Here is a 19,018-nt window from a genome sequence, read left to right as displayed (position 1 = left end):
GCTCCCCCACCAGCTCCTCTTCCAGATGCAGCCCCAAGGGCGTGGGCGGGCGGGGAGCGGAGGGGTGGCGGTGGGGGTGGGGGAGACAGCCAGGCCCCTGTTGCTTGGCAGCTACGTCAGGGTCAGAAGTCAGGCTGCTGGGGTTGGGCCCGGGTCCACCTGCCCCACCGGGGCTTCTGGGAACTCCTCCGTTCTGCCCAGCCCTGAGCCCGGGCAGCCTATGATCCTCAGCCTTGGAAGGAAAGGTTCAGCCTTGAGGCCATCGTCCAGATGAGAAAAGGCGGCCTGGGAGGTGGGTGGGGACAGGCCGATTGTCCCTCTGAGAGTGGAGGCGGGGTGCAGCTTTGTTTATACACTGTTCCCTGTGCAGGGGAGGCCCTTCCCCCATCTCGGAACAGCCCACATCCAATCTCAGGATGGTCCCAAATGTCACTTCCTGAGGAAGGGCCTCTTACTTACCTGCCCCTGTCTTTACCCGACGGCCCTCCTAAGGATCCGGTGCTGCCACACGTAGCCTTGGAGTTTGGATGCTGAAGGATGTGTAGGAGTTCCCCAGGGGCCAGGCGCTGAGGAGGGCATTCCTGACTGACCACCCAGCCAGGGTAAAAGCATGGCGGGGGAGGTGTTCTGGCCCACTGGGGTACAAAGCGGTGTCCCGTGAAACTGTAAATATAACTTGGCAATCACTAGACCATAGCGTAGATGGGGAAACTGAGGCTGAGGGGGTCAGGGAATTGCCCCAGTCAGAACTCTCCTGGCTTTCGGGACGGGTCTGCCTCATTACCCGAGTAAGCACGTCCCTCCTGGTTGGAGGAAGGAAAACGCCTCCTCCAAGTTCGGGAACACTGGCCGGCCCCCTCCAAGGCTCGTCCCCAGCCGCCCACGCAGGAGGCCTGGCTCACGGACTACAAGTCCCGGCAGGCCCCACACCGCAGCGCATGCTCGGCGAGAGTACCTTCGCGAGCCCTGCCGAACCCGGGGGCCCAGTCTTCCCCCATTGTCTGGCCCGCAGGGGCGGGGCGGGCGGCGTATGGGCACACGTATTGGTCGGGCAGCACATCGGTTGCGCTCTGCGCCCGCCTCCGTGCAGGCCCCGCCCCGCGCGCCCGCGCCCGGGCCGCCTGGCGCCCCGCCCGCGCCTCAGGACCGGCGGGGCCGCGCGGCGCATCCTGCGGGCGGCGGCGGCGGCGGCGGGCGCGGCGCCGGCAGCCGGACGCAAGATGATGAAGTTTCGGTTCCGGCGGCAGGGCGCCGACCCGCAGCGCGAGAAGCTCAAGCAGGAGCTCTTCGCCTTCAACAAGGTGCGGCGGCGGTGGCGGCGGTTCGGGCTGGGCAGGAGGGGGCGGGCCGGGGGCCCAAGCCGGGGGCCCGGGGGCCGGAGCCACGTCGGGCTCGGAGGGAGGGGGCGCCCAGCTGGGGCGGGGCGCGGGGGCCGGGACGCGCGCCCCTCTTCGGGCCCCGCTTCTCGCCTCTTTCCCTGCTCCACTCTCGGACTCTGGGTGGGTCTGGGTCTCTCGCGGACTTTCCGAGTCAGCTTGTCCGGGTCTCTGTGGGCCTCACTGGCCCTGGCTCTGCAGGTCTCTGTCTACCTGGGTCTGTGTGTCTCTGTCTCTGTACGACTCTTTGCCTGTCTCTGGGTCTCTGTCCCTGTCCCTGCCTGTGATCACCTCCCTATCCTCAGCCTATGCCTGTGTATCCGGGGAGTGGGGGGGTGTCTCTACCTCTGTCCCTGTGTATCTCTGGGTACCTCTTCTCTGTCTCCCTTCATCTCTCTGTCTCTGCATCTGTGAGTCTTTGCTGGTCTTTTCTTGCGTGTGTCTCTGCCTGCATATGTCCCTGTGCGGTCTCTAGAACTCTCACTCCGACTCTCACTGTCTCTTTATTTCTCTTCCTTTGGGGGCTCTCGGAGCCCCTGCTCAGCCCTGAGGGCAGCCCAGGGCCCCAGTTTGTTTTTCTTTTGCACCCAGGCCAGTGGGGAGGGGTGAGGAGGAGAGGCAGATGTTGGGGGGTGGGGCTGGGAAATCCCTTCCATGTTCCTCTCCTTCCTTCCCCCAAGGCCCTAGGCTCTGCCTTGTGGGGCTCTGACCTGCCCTGTGCTGCTGGGGGCTCCAAGGAAGATGCCTGGCTTTGTCCTCAACTACCCTTCAGTGTGTGGGGCCTCAGTTTCCTTTGCTGTGAAATGGAGCCACCTGGTTGTGGGCTCTGGCTCCCTGTATCACATGGGCCAGCTGACCTGCCTTTGAGCCAAGGTGGAGGTGAGGGGGTGGAAGGTTGCTCCTTCCTTTCTTTTCCCAGGTAGGGCAAGAGGGGCCATGGGAAAGGGGCTGCCTGCAGCCCCCACCTCCTCCCACCCTTGCACTGGTGTGTGGTAGATCCAGGCCCCAACCTTTGCCTTGTTAACTTCTCCTGGGGTGTTGCTTCTGGCCTCAGTTTTACTCCAAACCTCTGATTGCACAGCCCTTCACTGCTCTTGGGGATTAGAGTTGTTATCCCCGTCACACAGGTGAGAAAATCGAGGTTCAGAGAGGGGTGACGTCTGGCTTGTCAAAGTCACGGAGCGAGTTGGGGCACTTTGTCCTTGTGTCCCCTTGTCGACAGGATTTGACTTTAGCCTTGAGGGGCACGGATTTTTGGAGGGACTGCTGTGGTCCTGGGCCAGACTCAAGGACACTCTCGTCCAGGAGAACGCCCTGGGGTGACTGGACCTGCAGTGGCTGAGGTGGGAATGTCTCTCAGGGCAGGCAAGGTTTCCTGGTGATGGGGAGGCTGCCAGGACCTTCAGACTTGGCAGCTGAGCACTTGCCAGGGGCCTGAGGGGCCCAGAGGGGAGGCTGGTGCCCAGGGTCTCCCGGATGGCCCCCTTCCTATGCTGGGTGGCTATGAGGGCGAAGCCCTGGGAGGCGAGAGAATGATGGTGGCGGCAGGCATGTGTTAAGGTGTCACTTCCTTAGCCATTGAGTCGGGGTGTGAAGAGGAGAGGTGGTGGAGAGGCTTGGCTCCGCTTGGCCGGCCCTGGGTTGGTAGAAGCCGAGGGCTCCCTGCTAAGGAGAGTGAGGCCCCATTCTGAGTGGGCAGCATTGGCGGGAGGGGTGTGGTTTGGGGCAAGGGGCTTGGTCACAAGAGGAGGTGGTAGGTGATCACTAGAGAATAAATGGGTCCCACATTCCCAAGCAATGGCAGGAGAGTCAGAAGCAAGCCTGGACTTTGGACTCAGTCTCACATCCAAGTCCCCGCCCTGCCCACAAGGTGCCTGTGGGATGTCCACTCTATGTCAGTTTAACAGATACTGAGCTCCTACTGTGTGCAGGGCCCCCTTCTAGGTATGGGGGACACCGCAGTGACCAGAAGGGACAAGTGCCTCTTCACTCAGGATGCTCATGTACTTGTGGGGGAGACAGTGAAAAGCCAAAGCAAAAGAGTAAAATGTGCAGTAGCTTGGATAACAGCCAGTGCTGTAGATAAAGTAGGCTGGGGGTGTGGAGTGTGGGGACAGGGAGGCTGCTAGAGCAGGGTGGCTTAGGGAGGGCTGTGAGGAGTTGACTCCCGATCTGAGACCTGAATGGTGGGAAGGACCCCTCTTTGGGCAGTGCTGGGTAAAGCGCGTTCCAGGCAGAGGGACAGTAGATGCAAAGGTCCTGAGGCAGGAGTCTGCCTAGTAAATTGGAGGAGAGCAGAAAGCCATTGGGCCTGGAGTCAAGTGAGCTGGGGGAGAGTGGGAAGAAGAGGACAGGGAGGGGCCAGGTGGTGAGGTGGGAGCTTGGAGAGGGTCCTGAGCAGAGGGTGGGGACTGGCTAGACACGGTCAGATGGTCAGATCTAGCAAACGTGTGGTGATGCTAGCGTGGGGGCAGGAAGGGAAGGGAAGCACTCCCCTCTACCCCCCAGCTAAACGGACTGTTCTGTCTTCAGGTTGGGCTCACTGCCCCTCGTGCCCAGATGGGAAACTGAGGCTTGGGGAGTACTGTGACTAGCCTGAGCCCATGCAGGCTGCATAAAGGGCTCAGTCCCTGTCTGGATTGGTGGAGGCCCGGGGCTACAGGCCTGGGGACCAGGGTTTCTTCTGAAATGTGTGTCTTGCTGAGGCAGTGGTCAGGAGATACCTGGACCCACATGCGGTGACCCACATTGGTGTTGAGGACAGCGGGTGGGGGCCCCTCCAGCCGGGCCTCTGGGGATGAGCAGGAGCTCCTTGGTGGATGTGGGAAAACTGAGGAAAGCATGAGTGGGTGGAAGGAAGGATCGAGAACCTGGTGGGCAGGGGTCTGTGCGGGGGGGACTGGCCCTGCCAAGAGGAGTGGCCCCGGGGGAGGGGGAGGGTCAAGAGCCTCCACCTAGCTGATCTTGGGTGTTGCCCTCCGATCTCCATGTGGGGCCTGTGGGGAGTGCCAGGGACATCATATGAGACTACGGACAGCATGGCGGCTCACCGCTAAAAGTGGGATGCAGAACCCTGCTCTGGGGGACAGGTAGGGTTGACTTTTGTGCCTGCACCCCGTTGGTCCTGTTTCTCTCTGTCTCCAGAGCCCGGCACACAGCGGGCCGGACACGGGTATTGAGAAAGACAGGGGCTTGGCAGGGGCAGGGCCTCTGTGGTGTGGACGGGACACGCGAACACCTGTTTCAGAGTCGAGGACACTGAGGCACAGAGCTCAGACGGACCAGCTCCAGTCCTGCTCTGCAGCTGCCATAGTCTGGAGGCTGCCTTGGGGTGGGACTCAGGTGGGCCAGGGGCGGCCGTGCCTGTGCCTGTGCCAATGCCACTGCCCTCCCCTCCCCCGCAGACCGTGGAGCATGGCTTCCCCAACCAGCCCAGCGCCCTGGCCTTTGACCCGGAGCTGCGCATCATGGCCATCGGCACCAGGTCTGGGGCCGTCAAGATGTATCCTTTGGGAACTGAGGCCTTCAGGGCCCTTCGGAAGCTCCCGATTGCAGCTCCCTGTATGTGGGCTCCTTCAGCCGGGTGGGGGGGCAGGGGGGCTGGCCTGGGAGGCCGCAGTAGGCGCCTCGATCCTGGCGGAGGTTGGTGGTGTGGCTTCTGCCCTGAGACTTTTCCTCGCGGAGATGGTTGGGGGGGGGGGGGTGGATGGGGTCTGCTTGCGGTGGTCACAGCTGTCCATCGCTGCATTTCAGCCAGCCAGTTACCTAGGCGACCCTAGCGTCGTTCCAGCAATTAATTGACTGGGGACACCGGGCCAGGAGGCTAACCACGCACGGTACCCAGCAAAGGTGTTGAGTGGGCCAGGGTTACACAGTGGGCCTTGCCCTGGTGACTGGGCACACACGTACGCCAATGCGAAGACACGTGTGTTCGGCTGAGGGGCTGGGGGCAGTGCCAGGCTCAGCATGGTGAGCGCGGCGCGGCCCCCACCTGGATGCTGGCGGCTGCACAATGGGCCGTGTGAGCCGCACAAAGCGGGCATTTTCCTGCAAGCGCAGGGTGGGGGTGGGGTGGGGGCAAGCAGGCAGCTGAATGCTCCTTGCCTGCCATGGAGAACCCCACCCCCACTGCCCTCGGGGAAGCCCCTTGGGTGGGGAGACAGAGGTGTGGGGTCTGGCTGGAGGCGGCTCGGTGAGGGGTGCCCACCCTCACCCTTCCTCTTGGGACCCTCTGGCTCTCAGTACCCTCGTTGGGGACACTGGTTGGCGGAAGATGAGTCAGTGCCTGGAAGGAGGCAGGGTGGGGATGGGGGTCTTCACACCCCAGGGCTGGGTGGCCAGACAGGGGTGGGCGTCTGGGCCTTTGGTCTGTGAGTTTGCCTTCTCCAGGGAGTGTGGCTGGGCCAGGATGCCCCTCCTCTCCCGTGGGCCCCTGAGGCACTGGTGGGGCAGGGAAGGGGGTGGGGAGGGGGCAATGCCTGGACCCCCTGCCCCCAAGTCCCCATCTGCCCTGGGGGGGGCATGCACTTCCTGGCCAGCTCCCACTCCTTGTGGTGCTGTCCTGACTCACAGGTATATCGTGGTCCCGAAGCCCTTTCTTCTTCTCAGTGCCCTGGCTCCACGCGACTCTGTTGGCCACTTGAGCTGTCGCTCCGTGGTCTCACGCACAGGCTCCTCCTGCTCACAAAGAACCTGATGTACTGGCGAGGAGACATCCCCGGAGGAAGCTGGGGCCCTCCTCTGTCCCCTCAGTCCTTCCCCCAGTCTACCCTAGCTCCCAGCCCTGGGTCGGGAAACTGAGGCTGGCCACAGAAGCCACCCCTCCCCCTCAAGGGTGGCCCGTCTCCTTGGCAACCCTGGTTCCCGCCCAGCGCTCCTGCCCTCTCTTTTGTCCCCTCTTCTGTGTTCTCCTGGCTCCTGCAGGGAATCCTAACTCTAGCTCCAAAGCAACCGGCTCCTGCGTTGTTGCTGGGCAACGCTGACCCCTCCCTAACCCTCCCTCCTGGGGCCCCCTGGGCCCTGCCCGACTGGTGTTGCTGTGACTCTGGCACTGACACCAGACACTTGAAGCGGGTCACCCAATCTAAGCCTCTGCGGATTGTCTGTGAAATGGGCAGGCTGAGGCCTCTCCCTGGTCACAGTGGGGGCTGCTGGCTGCGTGCCCCAGAGGGAGGTTGGTTTCCTTGCCCATAGCCGGAGGTTGGCCTGGAGCTGTGGGAAGAGGCAGCCTGGACTCTCCTCTGCTCCAGACTTCCGTGCCCAGGCTTGGCCTGGCGTCTCTGCCTGTATGATCCGAACCGGGGGGGGGGGGGCCCAGCTCTTATGTACACAGACACACGCACACGGCTAACACAGGGCAGAGCCCTGGCTGCCTGCCGGGCCTGGGCCAATTGTGTTGGGTATGTCTTTATTCTCACTTGCCCTGGATCAGCCCTACAAGGTGGGAGTGGGACTCACTAGCCCATTTTACGGATGAGGAAGTAACTGACTTGCAGGAGCAGAGTGGAGCCTGCATGCTGAGCCCGGGGATATCTTGGGGGGATAGGACAGTGCTTCTTCAGGGAGGGGTCCCATCTGGACCTTGGAGGGCTTCTGGGTAGGCAGGCCTGGTTGGGGCCCGTTGGAATCGTTCTCAGAAAGGAGGATCTCCCGTATCTGCTTCTGCCCTTGACCTGTGCTCTCAGCTACGGTGCACCTGGCGTGGAGTTTACCGGCCTACACCGAGACACGGCCACTGTTACCCAGATGCACTTCCTGCCTGGCCAGGTGAGCCTCCACCCTCACTGGCTCCCGTGGCCCCCACGCCCTCCCCATCCCAGGCCAGCCCAGTCTTGGTCTCTGCTCATCCACCAGGGCCGCCTCCTGACCCTGTTGGACGACAGCAGCCTGCATCTCTGGGAGATCGTCCACCACAATGGCTGCGCCCACCTGGAGGAAGCACTCAGCTTCCAGCCACCCAGTCGGCCGGGCTTTGACTGTGCCAGGTACCGGAGGACTTGGCTGGGGACCAGCTGCCGGGCGCAGGGGGAGCCCGGGGGAGGTTGTGGAAGCCAGCCTTGCAAAGGTGCTGTGGGGGTAGGAAGCCTCCCTCAAGCTAGGATACGGGGTGGCAGGGTACCTGGGGCTGGGCCCGGGGCCCGGAGAGATGTGCCCTGTGGATTTTGCAGGTGTGAAATAGGGGGCTCTGGCCAAGTCTGAGGTGAGCAGGTAGTGTCCATGCTCTGGGGACCGCTGGGGCCTTTAACAGTTTGGAGGGGGCGATGGGTGATAATGTACATGGGTGAAAGGGCAGCTGGGGGGCAAGGAGCATCGTCCCAGGCTGTATGAGGTGCCAGCAGGATGCTCCAGAGGTCAGTGGCGTGGGCCTAGACCCCCAGTGAGAGTATAAGGGGCCTCTCGGTCTGGCCCTGCTGAAACAGAGTTGTCCTACTCCTCCTGGGGGCTGGGTGACACCCTCACACGGGGGTGGACTCCTGGGGTCTCCCATCCTCTGCAGGCCAGGTCCAATCTGGGGCCCTCCTGCAAAGTCAGGGAGACATCTTGAGGCTGGCGACAGGGTTCCTGGGTGAGGCTCAGGAGGGTTGTGTGTGTCCTAGAGCCCTTGGTCCTGGCCCAGGCACTGGCCTGGTTCCTACCTTCCTTCCTAGTGAGGGGGAGGGGTCGGGAGCCCGTCTCCAAGACCTGAGGAGCCTATTTTTATCCCTCTCCTTCCCAACATCCTGATGAATAATTGAGTGAGCTAATTGTGATGCCCGCAGCCACCACCTTCGCCTTCCCAGTGCGCCAGCCAGCCCACTCGATAATCCGGCCTCTATGAGCGCAGAGGGTCCATAATGAGCTGCCAGTAGCAGCCCAGCCCCCTCCACACCACTCCTCAGCGGGCGGACGGGCTTGCGCCCTCACCCACTCCCCTCATCCCTTGCAGTGGCCCGCTCAGCCTCGCCCGTGTCACGGTGGTCTTGCTGTTGGCAGCCGGTGACCTGGCGGCCCTGGGCACCGAGGGCGGCAGCGTCTTCTTCCTGGACGTGCCCACCTTGACGCTGCTCGAGGGGCAGACTCTTGCCCCGGACGACGTTCTTCGAAGGTAAGAGGCAGGCGGACCTCCCAGCAGCCTCTCCACGCCCGGGTGGTGCTCCTGCCGGCTCACCTGCGCCCCTCTGCAGCGTGCCAGATGACTACCGGTGTGGGAAGGCGCTGGGCCCCGTGGAGTCACTCCAAGGACACCTGCGGGACCCCACCAAGATCCTCATCGGCTACAGCCGGGGCCTGCTGGTCATCTGGAACAGGGCGGCGCAGTGCGCGGACCGTGTCTTCCTGGGGAACCAGGTGTGTGACGGAGGCCGGCACCTGCAGCCGGGGCCCTCTGCTTAGGGCCCTGCTCACACTGCCCCCCCTACCCCCCTGCAGCAGCTGGAGAGCCTGTGCTGGGAGCGCAGCGGCAACACGCTGGTCAGCTCACACAGTGACGGCAGCTACGCCGTCTGGTCTGCGGGTGCCGGCGGCTCCCCCGTGACACAGCCCACGGTAGCCACCACGCCCTATGGTGAGTGCTGGGGAGGCTGAGGGCAGCCCTGCCACCTGAGCGTGGGGTTGACCGGGGACCCCGAGCTCAGGCACTTGGGGCTGCCCGGCCTTGGTGGGGGTACCCAGGAGGCCTTGTGTGAGATGCCATGCCGAGCCACGTCCTCGAAGGTGAGGTTGCTGGGGGGCACGGTTGGGCAGTGGGCCTTCCCCTCGGGGTCAGGAAGCAGCTGTGAGGCCAGGATGATGGAGGCAGAGCAGGAACGGGAGAAGCTTGGAGAAATGTGACCTGGGGCCCTTCTGGTCCCTGTGAGCGAATGAGCCCGACACTGTCCCACCCCTCCAGGCCCCTTCCCCTGCAAAGCCATTAACAAGATTCTGTGGCGAAACTGTGCATCTGGGTAGGTGGGGAGCTGGTTCTCAGATGTGGGTTGGGGGCTGTGTCTGCAGGGGGGAGGAGGGTGGGCTCTGGGGCACAGGGATGTCCTGCAGCGCTCTCCCTGGGTCGGGCAGTGTGCACTTGGGGTCTGGGTGGCTCACGTGGCTCCCCGCCTGCCGTGCAGGGACCACTTCATCATCTTTAGTGGAGGCATGCCCCGCGCCAGCTACGGTGACCGCCACTGTGTGAGTGTGCTCCGGGCTGAGACTCTGGTGACGCTGGACTTCACCTCCCGCATCATCGACTTCTTCACGGTTCACAGCACACGGCCCGAGGACGGTGTGTGCCCTGCCCTCCCCACCCCATGCCCTGCGCCGCCCCGCCCTCCCCCCCCCCCCCCCCCCCCCCCCCCCCCCCGTGGCTCTGCTCACCCAGCCCTCGCCCCGCAGAGTTCGACGAGCCCCAGGCCCTGGCTGTGTTGCTCGAAGAGGAGCTGGTGGTGCTCGACCTGCAAACGCCTGGCTGGCCTGCTGTGCCTGCCCCCTACCTGGCCCCGCTGCACTCATCTGCTATCACCTGCTCGGCACATGTTGCCAACGTCCCCGCCAAGCTGTGGGCCCGCATTGTGAGCGCCGGCGAGCAGCAGAGCCCCCAGCCTGCCTCCAGCGCCTCGGTGTGTGCCCAGGGCCTCCTGCAGGGGCGGGGACATGGGGAGGGAGGGTGTTGCAGGCATAGGCCCGGAGGTGGGGATATAGCAGGTGTACACGGGGAATTCAGGCAGCTTGGGCCCCGGGTGCCATGCTGAAGGTGAGGAGAGAAGGTGTTTGTCCTGACCTTCCACTTCCACATCTCTGCCTCCCTCTCCCAGAGCTGGCCCATCACCGGGGGCCGGAACCTGGCCCAGGAGCCATCACAGCGGGGGCTACTGCTGACTGGGTAGGCAGACACATGTGTTCCATGGCCAAGCACAGGTGTGACGTGTGTGTGCGTGTGTGTGTGTGTATGTGTGTGTGTACGCGTGTGTATTTGGGTAAATGGAGCGTGGTGCGGCCCATGCAGGTGCAGGGGAGCCCATCCTGGGCTGGTGGGTACTGACCTGCCTGGTGACTCAGGCCCCAGCCCTGGTGGGACCAGGCCATTCCCCTCTCCTGCAGGGTGGATTGGGATGAAGCCTCCCTAGGCCCTGGTTAAAGGCCCCGCCCTGCCCTGCCTTTTGGTCTAGAATTGAGCTCCACCCACCCGGCCTGCCCTGGGACTGGAAAATCTGGGCTGGCCCACGCTCATCTGCCCAGGGCAGGTGCTAGAGAGCCCAGTCTGGGCCTGGCGGGCGCTGACGTGCCCAGTGACTCAGGCCCCAACTTCCTGCCCTGCCCCTGCCTGTGCTGGGACCCTCAGGCCTCTGACTCCAGTGTCCCCTATCCTGCTTGAGAGCTCCTAATCATGGCTTTCAGAGCTTTTGGAGGTATCCCAACCAGCCCCAGAGACTCACACACCTTTTCTCGCCCTGGCTCTGGGCTCCCACCACCGCCCAAAGGTCCCTGACGTGGGCTCTGCAGCTGTGTCCTGAGGCTGCACCCCAGATTTGTCTGCTCCTGCCCCCCGCTTCCCCTCCCTGCTTCCTCCCAGCCTCCCCAGGCTTCCTGCTGCTCTGCCTACATGGCTGCCTCATGCCTCATGATCCTTCTGCTCTATGGCTAACGCCCGATCGCTTTTTCTGGACGCGCCCGTAGTCCTCTGTTCCCTGCATTATCTCCTCTGTCATCTCCTGCTCGTCACACTGGTGATTATTTCCATACCTTCTCACCCTGTTTGAGGGGCCCCGGTGCATGTGGTCTGGCATACTGTAGGCACTCAAGATATGTTTGCTCTATACAGTAGATGCCTCCTGTTTGCTGTGTGCAGTGGGAGTCTGGTCAGTGCTTGGCATACGTAGTAGGTGGTCAGCGCGTGGTCACTGGGTGAGCGGGATGGGGGTGGCGCACGGGGACCCGGGGTGGGCCTGATGTTGCCTTCCCTACAGCCACGAGGACGGCACCGTGCGCTTCTGGGACGCATCTGGTGTGGCCTTGCGGCCGCTCTACAAACTCAGCACAGCTGGCCTCTTCCAGACAGACTGCGAGCACGCTGACAGCCTGGCCCAGGCCGCTGAGGACGACTGGCCGCCCTTTCGCAAGGTAGGCCCTGCCCCGGCCCTGGGGAGCCTGGTCCCAGCTCTGCCCCATGTCATCGCTCCATCCCGCCCCGCAGGTGGGCTGCTTTGACCCCTACAGCGACGATCCTCGGCTCGGCGTGCAGAAGGTGGCGCTCTGCAAGTACACAGCCCAGATGGTGGTGGCTGGCACTGCGGGCCAGGTAAGGCGGAGGTGCCCCAGGCTCGGGGTCTCAGAGGGCTTTCTGGAGGAGGTGGGCCCGACCTAGAGGGTCTAGTGGAGTGGCGGGGGACGCACATGCGCAAAAGCCCGGAGATGGGAATGGGGCCGCAGGTGGGGCTGGCTGGGGTGAGGCCAGCCAGGGAGGTGGAACCTCTAGGAGGCCTGGAGTCCAAGCTCTGGCCGCAGGGAACCACACCAGGGGCGGGAGCACAGGTGTCAGGTGAGCGCTGAGAGTGGGGACCAGCAGGTCTGGGTCGCTGCCGTGCCCCAGCACTCAACACGGCATACGGGGCTCAGTGGGTAATTACCGTTAAGTGGGAGACAGGCTAGTGGGGGGTGCTTTGCTCCAAAGGCCAGTGGGTCTTGGTGACTGCCGTTCCCCTCTGACTCGTGCAGTATGCAGAAGGTGCTCAATGTATGCTCATTGCTAAAGGGAGAGAGACTTGCAGGGGTGGGATATTGTGCTCCTGGAAGGCAAGGACCAGCTGGTCTTGGTCACCATTGTGTTCCCCAGTGCTCAGTGAAGGCCCTGGTATACACTAGGCTTTCAATGAGTGCTTGTTAAGCGGATAAACGAGAGACAGTACTGGGACTGGCCTAACGGTGGCTTTGCAGGCTCAGGTGGGGCCCGGGTAGTCCTGTCCTCCACACTGACCCCTCCCCCACCCTGCCCTGGCTGTGTTTTCAGGTGCTGGTGCTGGAGCTAAGTGATGTGCCATCAGAACAGGCGGTCAGCGTGGCCAGTGTGGACCTCCTCCAGGACCGAGAGGGCTTCACGTGGAAGGGCCACGAGCGGCTGAGTCCGCGCACAGGGCCACTGCCGTGGCCCGCTGGCTTCCAGCCCCGAGTGCTGGTTCAGTGCCTGCCACCAGCTGCTGTCACCGCTGTCACGCTCCATGCCGAGTGGAGCCTCGTGGCCTTCGGTACCAGTCATGGCTTTGGCCTCTTCGACTACCAGCGCAAGAGCCCCGTGCTGGCCAGGTGTGTGTGTGGTGGGCCCGGAGCCCGGTGAGCGGGGGCTGTACTTGCACCTGGCCCCAGCCTCCTGTGAGACCTTTGGTGTCTCCCCACACCTGTCTGGGCCTCAGTTTCCCTGAGATCTGACATGGTGCAGGTAGGGCGACCTTAAAGTCGTCTTCCCCGCTGGCAGCTCTGTCCTTGTGAAGAGTGCTGCTGGTAGAGTGTTAAGCGCCCCCGGCTGCTGGGTTCGAGGGGCAGAGGGGCTCCGGCTTCCTGAGCCACGGGGCCGGCGGGAGCGCGGCGGCTGCTCCAGGAGTCTGCTCCGTGGCACAACTGGCACCTGCCTGCCCCCAGGTGCACCCTGCACCCCAACGACTCCCTGGCCATGGAAGGGCCGCTGTCCCGGGTGAAGTCGCTCAAGAAGTCTCTGCGCCAGTCTTTCCGGCGCATCCGCAAAAGCCGAGTCTCGGGCAAGAAGCGGGCCGCTAATGCCAACAGCAAGGTGAGGCGGGGCTGCGCTGCCCGGATGCCACCTCTCTGCCTGCTGGGGCCAGGCACAGCAGTGGAGCCTCAGCTCCGAGAGCCAAGTGTCTGTTCCCTTCGGTAGCCCCGGCCCCTGGGCCCCCCTCCCATCCCCCCCCATCCCCCCCACCCCCCCCCTCCCCCCCGCTGATCAGGATGAGCCGGGGAAGGTGCTGGGATGTCGGCACCAGGCTGTATGGGAGCAGAGGGGGTTGGGGAGGCGGAGTTCTGGAGGCTGTGCCCCTCCAGTTGCAGGAGGCCAATGCGCAGCTGGCCGAGCAGGCCTGCCCCCATGACGTGGAGATGACCCCCGTGCAGCGCCGCATTGAGCCCCGCTCTGCCGACGACTCCCTCTCGGGTGTTGTTCGCTGCCTCTACTTCGCTGACACGTTCCTTCGAGATGGTGAGGCCAGGGGGACGGACTGGGGGGATGGGCCTGAGCCGGCCATCTAGGAAACAGGGAAGGGTGGGACCGCGCCGTCTGGGAGGTTGGAAGGCACACCCTATGCGCCGGACTGAGCTGGCGACAGTGCCCCGGCCACCCCAAGTGGTCCCCCCTGGAACTTCCAACTGTGAGGGGTTGGTGAGTGAGCCGGGCCTCTGAGACCTGAAGAGGGAGAAGGGAGCCCAAGATCTGGGGGCGGAGAGTGTGGGGGTCAGCCAGTGCCAGCGGCTGAGGTGGGTATGTGTTGGGGAGATGACCCGGGTGTGGTGGCTGCAGAAGAGGGGGAGGCTGGGGAGATGCTGGGTGCTGGCCACCTCACTCTGCAGTGGTGAGTGCCCTGAGTGGTGGGAGCCCCGGGACGGTCCTCTGCAGACCGATGTGGTCTGGTTTATTGACTGATTCACTGATGGATTTTTACCTCGTACCATGGAGAATTTTCACCATACACAACAACAGGAGTGCAGTCGCCCCACAGAGACAGCCAGCCATCTGCTGCTGCACCGTCCCCGCCCCACACGGTGGCTTTTAATAAATTTTTATTTATTTATTTTTGAGAGAGAGAGAGAGAGAGAGAGAGAACAAGTGGGGGAGGGGCAGAGAAAAAGAGGGACAGAGAATCTGAATTTGGCTCTGCACAGACAGCAGAAAGCCCAAGCAGAAAGCCCACTGTGGGGCTTGAACCCATGAACCATGAGATCATGACCTGAGCTGAAGGCAGCCGCTTAACTGACGAAGCCACTCAGCCCCTCCCCCCCCCACAGTGGCTTTTATCTTGCTGGAGCATTTTCAATGAATATCTGTACATCAGGACTTGAGTGTGTGTCTAACAGACATAACCGACAGCCATGGTGCCTGCATCGCACCCCGCGGGACCGATGCTGATCCAGTCTCTTGTCACACTCGGGCTGTGGTGGCTTTCTCCTTTCATCTCCAGAATGCCTTTTTATAGTTGATGTTGGGTCAGCATCTAGTCGTTCTGCACTTGGTTGTTTCACTGATGTGGCTTTCAGGCTCTGAATCTGAGCAGGGACCCCCTCCCCCTCCCCCCGCCTTCTGATGTCATGTATTTGTTGAGGATCTTTTATCCAGTGGATTTTCTCAGAGTCTGGACATGGTAGCCCCAGGCTCTTTACCTTGTTCCGCTGTCACCACGAGAAGGCTTATGGCGTTCAGGTTCCCAGCTGGCTGGGTGTCCTAGGTCTGGGCAACATTTTGAGTTGCTTATTTTCCCTGGGGTTTGGCTCCCCCTGGTGGTTGTTGCTGAGGCCACCGATTCATCAAGGGCACACAGCAGTGGCTGCTGGCTCCTGCTGGCTCCTGCTGGCTCCTGCTGGCTCCTGCTGGCTCCTTCTGGCTCCTGCTGGCTCCTGGACATTGAGCTGTGATTCTCCACCAAGGACCTTCCCCAGAGGTTCAGCCCACACAGGGAAAGCTGGCTAGACAGCGTCCCGCAGGCCTCATTTCTTTCCACCCCGGCCCTGAGGACTCCACGTCTGGCTGTTGGGCCAAAAGCACACGGCGGGGGGTGGGCTGTGGCCAGCTGGAACGCATCTGCAGGGTGCGGGCTGGTTCCAAGTCTGTCAGTAAGACTAGTGATGGCATATGGTGAGGGGGTGTCAGGGCTGCATGGGGGGGGGGTACTCTGTTCCTGAAATGGGGGCTGAGGGTACAGTGGGATGGGGTTGGAGAGATCAGGGTCTAGTTTGGGTGCCTGTTGACATCCTCGAGATGTCCTGGGGGCCATTCCCACTTCTGTAGGAGGACTGTATCTGAGGCCCCAAATTTCGTCAGTAATATAGAGAAGGTGCCTCGGGCCTGAGGCCCTCTGAGGTCCCTGGGGAGGCGTGGGACACGAGAGAACTGATTCCGGGGTATCCGGAGAGGAGGGGAGGAACCTGTATCATGCGGCCGACACCCCGCCTCACCAGCCCCCGTCGTCCCGCAGCGGCCCATCATGGACCCACCATGTGGGCGGGCACCAACTCGGGGTCCGTGTTTGCCTACGCGCTGGAGGTGCCGGCGGCCGCGGCAGGTGGTGAGAAGCGACCCGAGCGGGCGGTGGAGGCCGTGCTGGGCAAGGAGGTGCAGTTGATGCACCGTGCACCCGTGGTGGCGATCGCCGTGTTGGATGGGCGCGGCCGCCCGCTGCCCGAGCCCTATGAGGCCTCCCGGGATCTGGCACAGGCGCCTGACATGCAGGGCGGCCACGCTGTGCTCATCGCGTCTGAGGAGCAGTTCAAGGTAAACCACCGTGGCGACCCTCCTGGCTCCTACCTGACACCGTTAGACCTTCCAGGAACTCTGTCCTCACTGTGCTCCCCATCTGCTGAGACCCCCTGTCTGCCTGAGACACATGCCCCTGGACTAGCAGAGATGGCCCCTGGAGAACCCAGATGCTCCCTCAGCCAGCCACATCCCCCCAGGACCCTCCTGCCTCACCGAGTCCCTGCCAGGACCCTCTGAAGACTCCTCAGGGCTCTGTCTGGCAGGAACTCGTGACCTGAGTGGATACCAGCCACCTTACCCTTACAACCCAGTGTGACTGGTTTGGCCACAGATGGGGGGGCCCTGGGAGGTTTCCTAGGTGAAGTCTGAGGAGAGGGTGCCCAGGCGGGAGGCCGCCGGGCGGCCGGGGCTGCAGGCCCAGCTGGCAGGCCGGGTTCGGGGCGGGGGCTGGTGCCCGCATCTGGGAGGGTGGGCCCTGCGGGTGCGGACAGGGCCAGCCCCTTTCACCGGCCGCCCGCCTGCCGCCAGGTGTTCACACTACCCAAGGTGAGCGCCAAGACCAAGTTCAAGCTCACGGCCCACGAGGGCTGTCGGGTGCGCAAGGTGGCCCTTGCCACGTTTGCCAGCGTGGCCTGTGAGGACTACGCTGAAACCTGCCTGGCCTGCCTCACCAACTTGGGCGACGTGCACGTCTTCTCGGTGCCTGGCCTGCGGCCCCAGGTACACTACTCCTGTATCCGGAAGGAGGACATCAGCGGCATCGCCTCCTGTGTCTTCACGCGCCACGGCCAGGGTGAGGGGAAGGCTTCTTGGGGGCAGAAACGGCCTGAGCGGGGCTGGAAGAGTTGCTGGGGAGCGTCAGCAGAGGGGCCCCAGGGCGGGCTCGGGACTTGCCAGCACAGGCCAGGGGGAGGCCACTGAGGGATTGTGGTTGCAGTCACACCCCCTAACTGCACCCCACTCTTCACCCTCCCACCCAGGTTTTTACCTGATTTCTCCATCGGAGTTTGAACGCTTCTCTCTGAGTGCTCGGAACATCACAGAGCCGCTCTGCTCTCTGGACATTAGCTGGCCCCGAGATACCACCCGCACCAGGTGCGTCGGAGGGGGAGCCCAGGGGGCCTTCACTAAGGCTGGTCTCATCCTCATGCTCGGATCCTGCGTGGAACAAGGGTGGCCCTCCCTCGTGTCACCCCTCTCTGGTCCTGGGCCCCAGGAGAGGGAGGGTAGGGTCTGGCACTTGAGACTTGAGGCGCCTGCTTGTGGCACCCATTGTGGCCTCATCTCTACAGCCACAGGCTCCGAGAGTCGCCCAAGCTGAGCCAGGCTAATGGGACCCCAGGCGTGGTCCTGGCCCCAGGGAGCCGCGATGGAAGCCCTGGTCCTGCCCGCAGCAAGGGAGCTGGTAAGGACGCTGGATGTGAAGTGAAAGTGGCAGGATATCCACGCAGCTGACGCAGGACGGGGGGCAAGCCTCCGTAGGTGGCAGCAACCGGACAGGCTGGAAGCCTGGGGGGGGGGGGGGGTGGGCAGGCCAGGGAGGAGGGGGGAAGGTGGGGGTGGTGGTCTGCCTGCAGTCCCAAGTCTCACTGTGGGCTGGGTTTGGGGCCGAGTCAGGTCCCCAGGGGATGGAAGGTAGAGTGCAGAGGGTGCCCAGACGGCCAGGTGGGGTCCCGATCATTTCCTTCCCGCAGATACCCCAGAGCCACCCGAGGCCACGCTCTCGCCCATGTCCATCGACTCGGCCACCAGTGCTGACACCACGCTGGACACGACAGGGGACGTCACGGTGGAAGACGTGAAGGATTTCCTGGGGTGAGGCGGGTGGGCGGGTCCACAGAGGGACTGCCCTGGGTCCTCCCCAGCCTCCCTCTGCTACCCTCTGCCTGCCTTCTGTCAGAGCTGGGCACAGAGGCCCCAGGAAGGGCCAGGTCCCAGGACCCTCTGATCTCCGCTCCCCTCCCCGCAGCTCTTCGGAGGAATCTGAGAAGAATCTGAGGAACCTGGCCGAAGACGAGGCTCGAGCCTGTGCCATCCTGATCAAATGAGGTGCTGCGGGTTTAGGGGCCCTGGGTCTGCCTGGTCCTTACTGTTTGACAGCCCTGATTTTCACGGTTCGGTACTAGAAAGGCTAGGCCGGCCTGTCAGCTCCTGGATGGCATGGGTAGCGTTTGGAACCAGGCCAGAGCAAACCACTTAGAGGTGGTGGCAGCTCGGGGCTCAGGAGCCGGTGTGGCCAGCCCATTTTGCAGAGATGATCATTCAGGCTCTTGTGGTGGGGTCCTGCCAGGTGAGCCTGGTGAGCGGGGCCTGGATCTGGAGCCCAGATCTGGGGCCCAGAGGTCTGCCCAACCTATTCGCTGCCCGGTGCCCCTACCCACGCAGCCTGGCCCTACGCCGGGCAGAGACCCCCACCCCCAAGCTCCCTCTTCATCTGCTGCCGGGGTTGCTGCTGCCTCCTCCCTGACCACGCCCTGGGCCTCAGTGGGCCCAGCGTGGTCAGTGGTCAGAGTCAGCAAGCCCACCTCTGGCTGTCCCTGCAAGACCCTTGCTCCTAAATGGGTGGGGTGGCCCTTTTGCCTGCCCTAGAGGGGGCACGGTGGCACTTCTGCAGCCAGGCCGTTTACACTTTTCGGCTCCCTGGCTTTCTCTGACCCCTCTTCTCTTCCTTTACCAGGAAGGCCAGAACTGCTTGGCTACCCACTGCCCTTCTGGGAGCTGGGATCCAGGACCCCTGGCCCCTCCGCATAGACCCACACCTGCTAACCTACAGCCTCCAGAGGGACAGGCCCACCTCTGCCCCAGTGCGGTATGGGGGGGGGGGTGTGGGCCCGGGACTCAGCCCAGAGCCTCTGGGGTAGATTCACCTTGGCCGCTCCAGTAGGCAGTTAGGACTGCTGGGCCTGGCAAGCCCCATGCCACCTCCCACTCAGCACACCGTCCTTCCCCACTGCCTTTGCAAAGAATATTTTTCTAACGCCTGTGCCGGGCTGGACAGGCATTTCTAAAACTATTTTGGTACTTGCTCCTGGGCCAGCACCCACCACTCCCCCCCCCCCCCCCCCCCCCGCCCAAGTCTGTGATGTGCGCATATATACGACTGGGAGTTCTGCCGGGCACCCAGGACTGGGGGCCCAGTCAGGGTGTGTGTGTGCGTGTGCGAGCGTGCGTGTGCGTGTGTGTACGAGGGTGGGGGGCGGGGAGGTCGGTCAGGATG

The 19,018-nt window shown here is 63.3% G+C and overlaps 1 protein-coding gene across 3 annotated transcripts; it reads left to right on the top strand.

Annotated features, from left to right (window-relative positions):
- The first annotated feature begins 1,126 nt into the window (after window positions 1-1,126).
- On the top strand, window positions 1,127-18,687 carry LLGL1 (LLGL scribble cell polarity complex component 1). 3 transcript variants are annotated; one of them, XM_058703756.1, is made up of 23 exons: window positions 1,128-1,301; window positions 4,781-4,878; window positions 7,061-7,142; window positions 7,230-7,360; window positions 8,302-8,460; window positions 8,540-8,702; window positions 8,784-8,919; window positions 9,244-9,298; window positions 9,461-9,615; window positions 9,726-9,949; window positions 10,145-10,212; window positions 11,297-11,450; window positions 11,524-11,628; window positions 12,337-12,629; window positions 12,963-13,110; window positions 13,380-13,533; window positions 15,521-15,816; window positions 16,330-16,594; window positions 16,782-16,896; window positions 17,094-17,206; window positions 17,496-17,616; window positions 17,771-17,850; window positions 18,479-18,687. In XM_058703756.1, the coding sequence occupies exons 1-22, from the start codon at window positions 1,221-1,223 to the stop codon at window positions 17,847-17,849; spliced, it is 3,195 nt and encodes a 1,064-aa protein (XP_058559739.1). In that variant the 5' UTR covers window positions 1,128-1,220; the 3' UTR covers window position 17,850; window positions 18,479-18,687. The 3 variants fall into 3 exon arrangements, with proteins under 3 accessions (XP_058559741.1, XP_058559739.1, XP_058559742.1); XM_058703759.1 differs by lacking the exon at window positions 1,128-1,301 and adding an exon at window positions 4,326-4,465; XM_058703758.1 differs by lacking the exon at window positions 18,479-18,687 and having other exon boundaries at window positions 1,127-1,301; window positions 17,771-17,851.
- Window positions 18,688-19,018: the final 331 nt, after the last annotated feature.

The sequence above is a fragment of the Neofelis nebulosa genome, chromosome 16, assembly GCF_028018385.1.
Source record: "Neofelis nebulosa isolate mNeoNeb1 chromosome 16, mNeoNeb1.pri, whole genome shotgun sequence".
Classification (NCBI taxonomy): Eukaryota; Metazoa; Chordata; class Mammalia; order Carnivora; family Felidae; genus Neofelis; species Neofelis nebulosa.
This window is presented reverse-complemented; position numbering and strand designations above follow the sequence as displayed.

What these genes read in the sequence shown, in the direction of transcription:
- LLGL1 (XM_058703756.1), top strand. Translation starts at nt 1,221, where the DNA reads ATGATGAAGTTTCGGTTCCGGCGGCAGGGCGCCGACCCGCAGCGCGAG. An exon ending in TGGCTGGCACTGCGGGCCAG is followed by an intron (nt 11,629 to 12,336) that starts GTAAGGCGGAGG and finishes CTGTGTTTTCAG; the next exon opens with GTGCTGGTGCTGGAGCTAAG. An exon ending in CTTCACGCGCCACGGCCAGG is followed by an intron (nt 16,595 to 16,781) that starts GTGAGGGGAAGG and finishes CCTCCCACCCAG; the next exon opens with GTTTTTACCTGATTTCTCCA.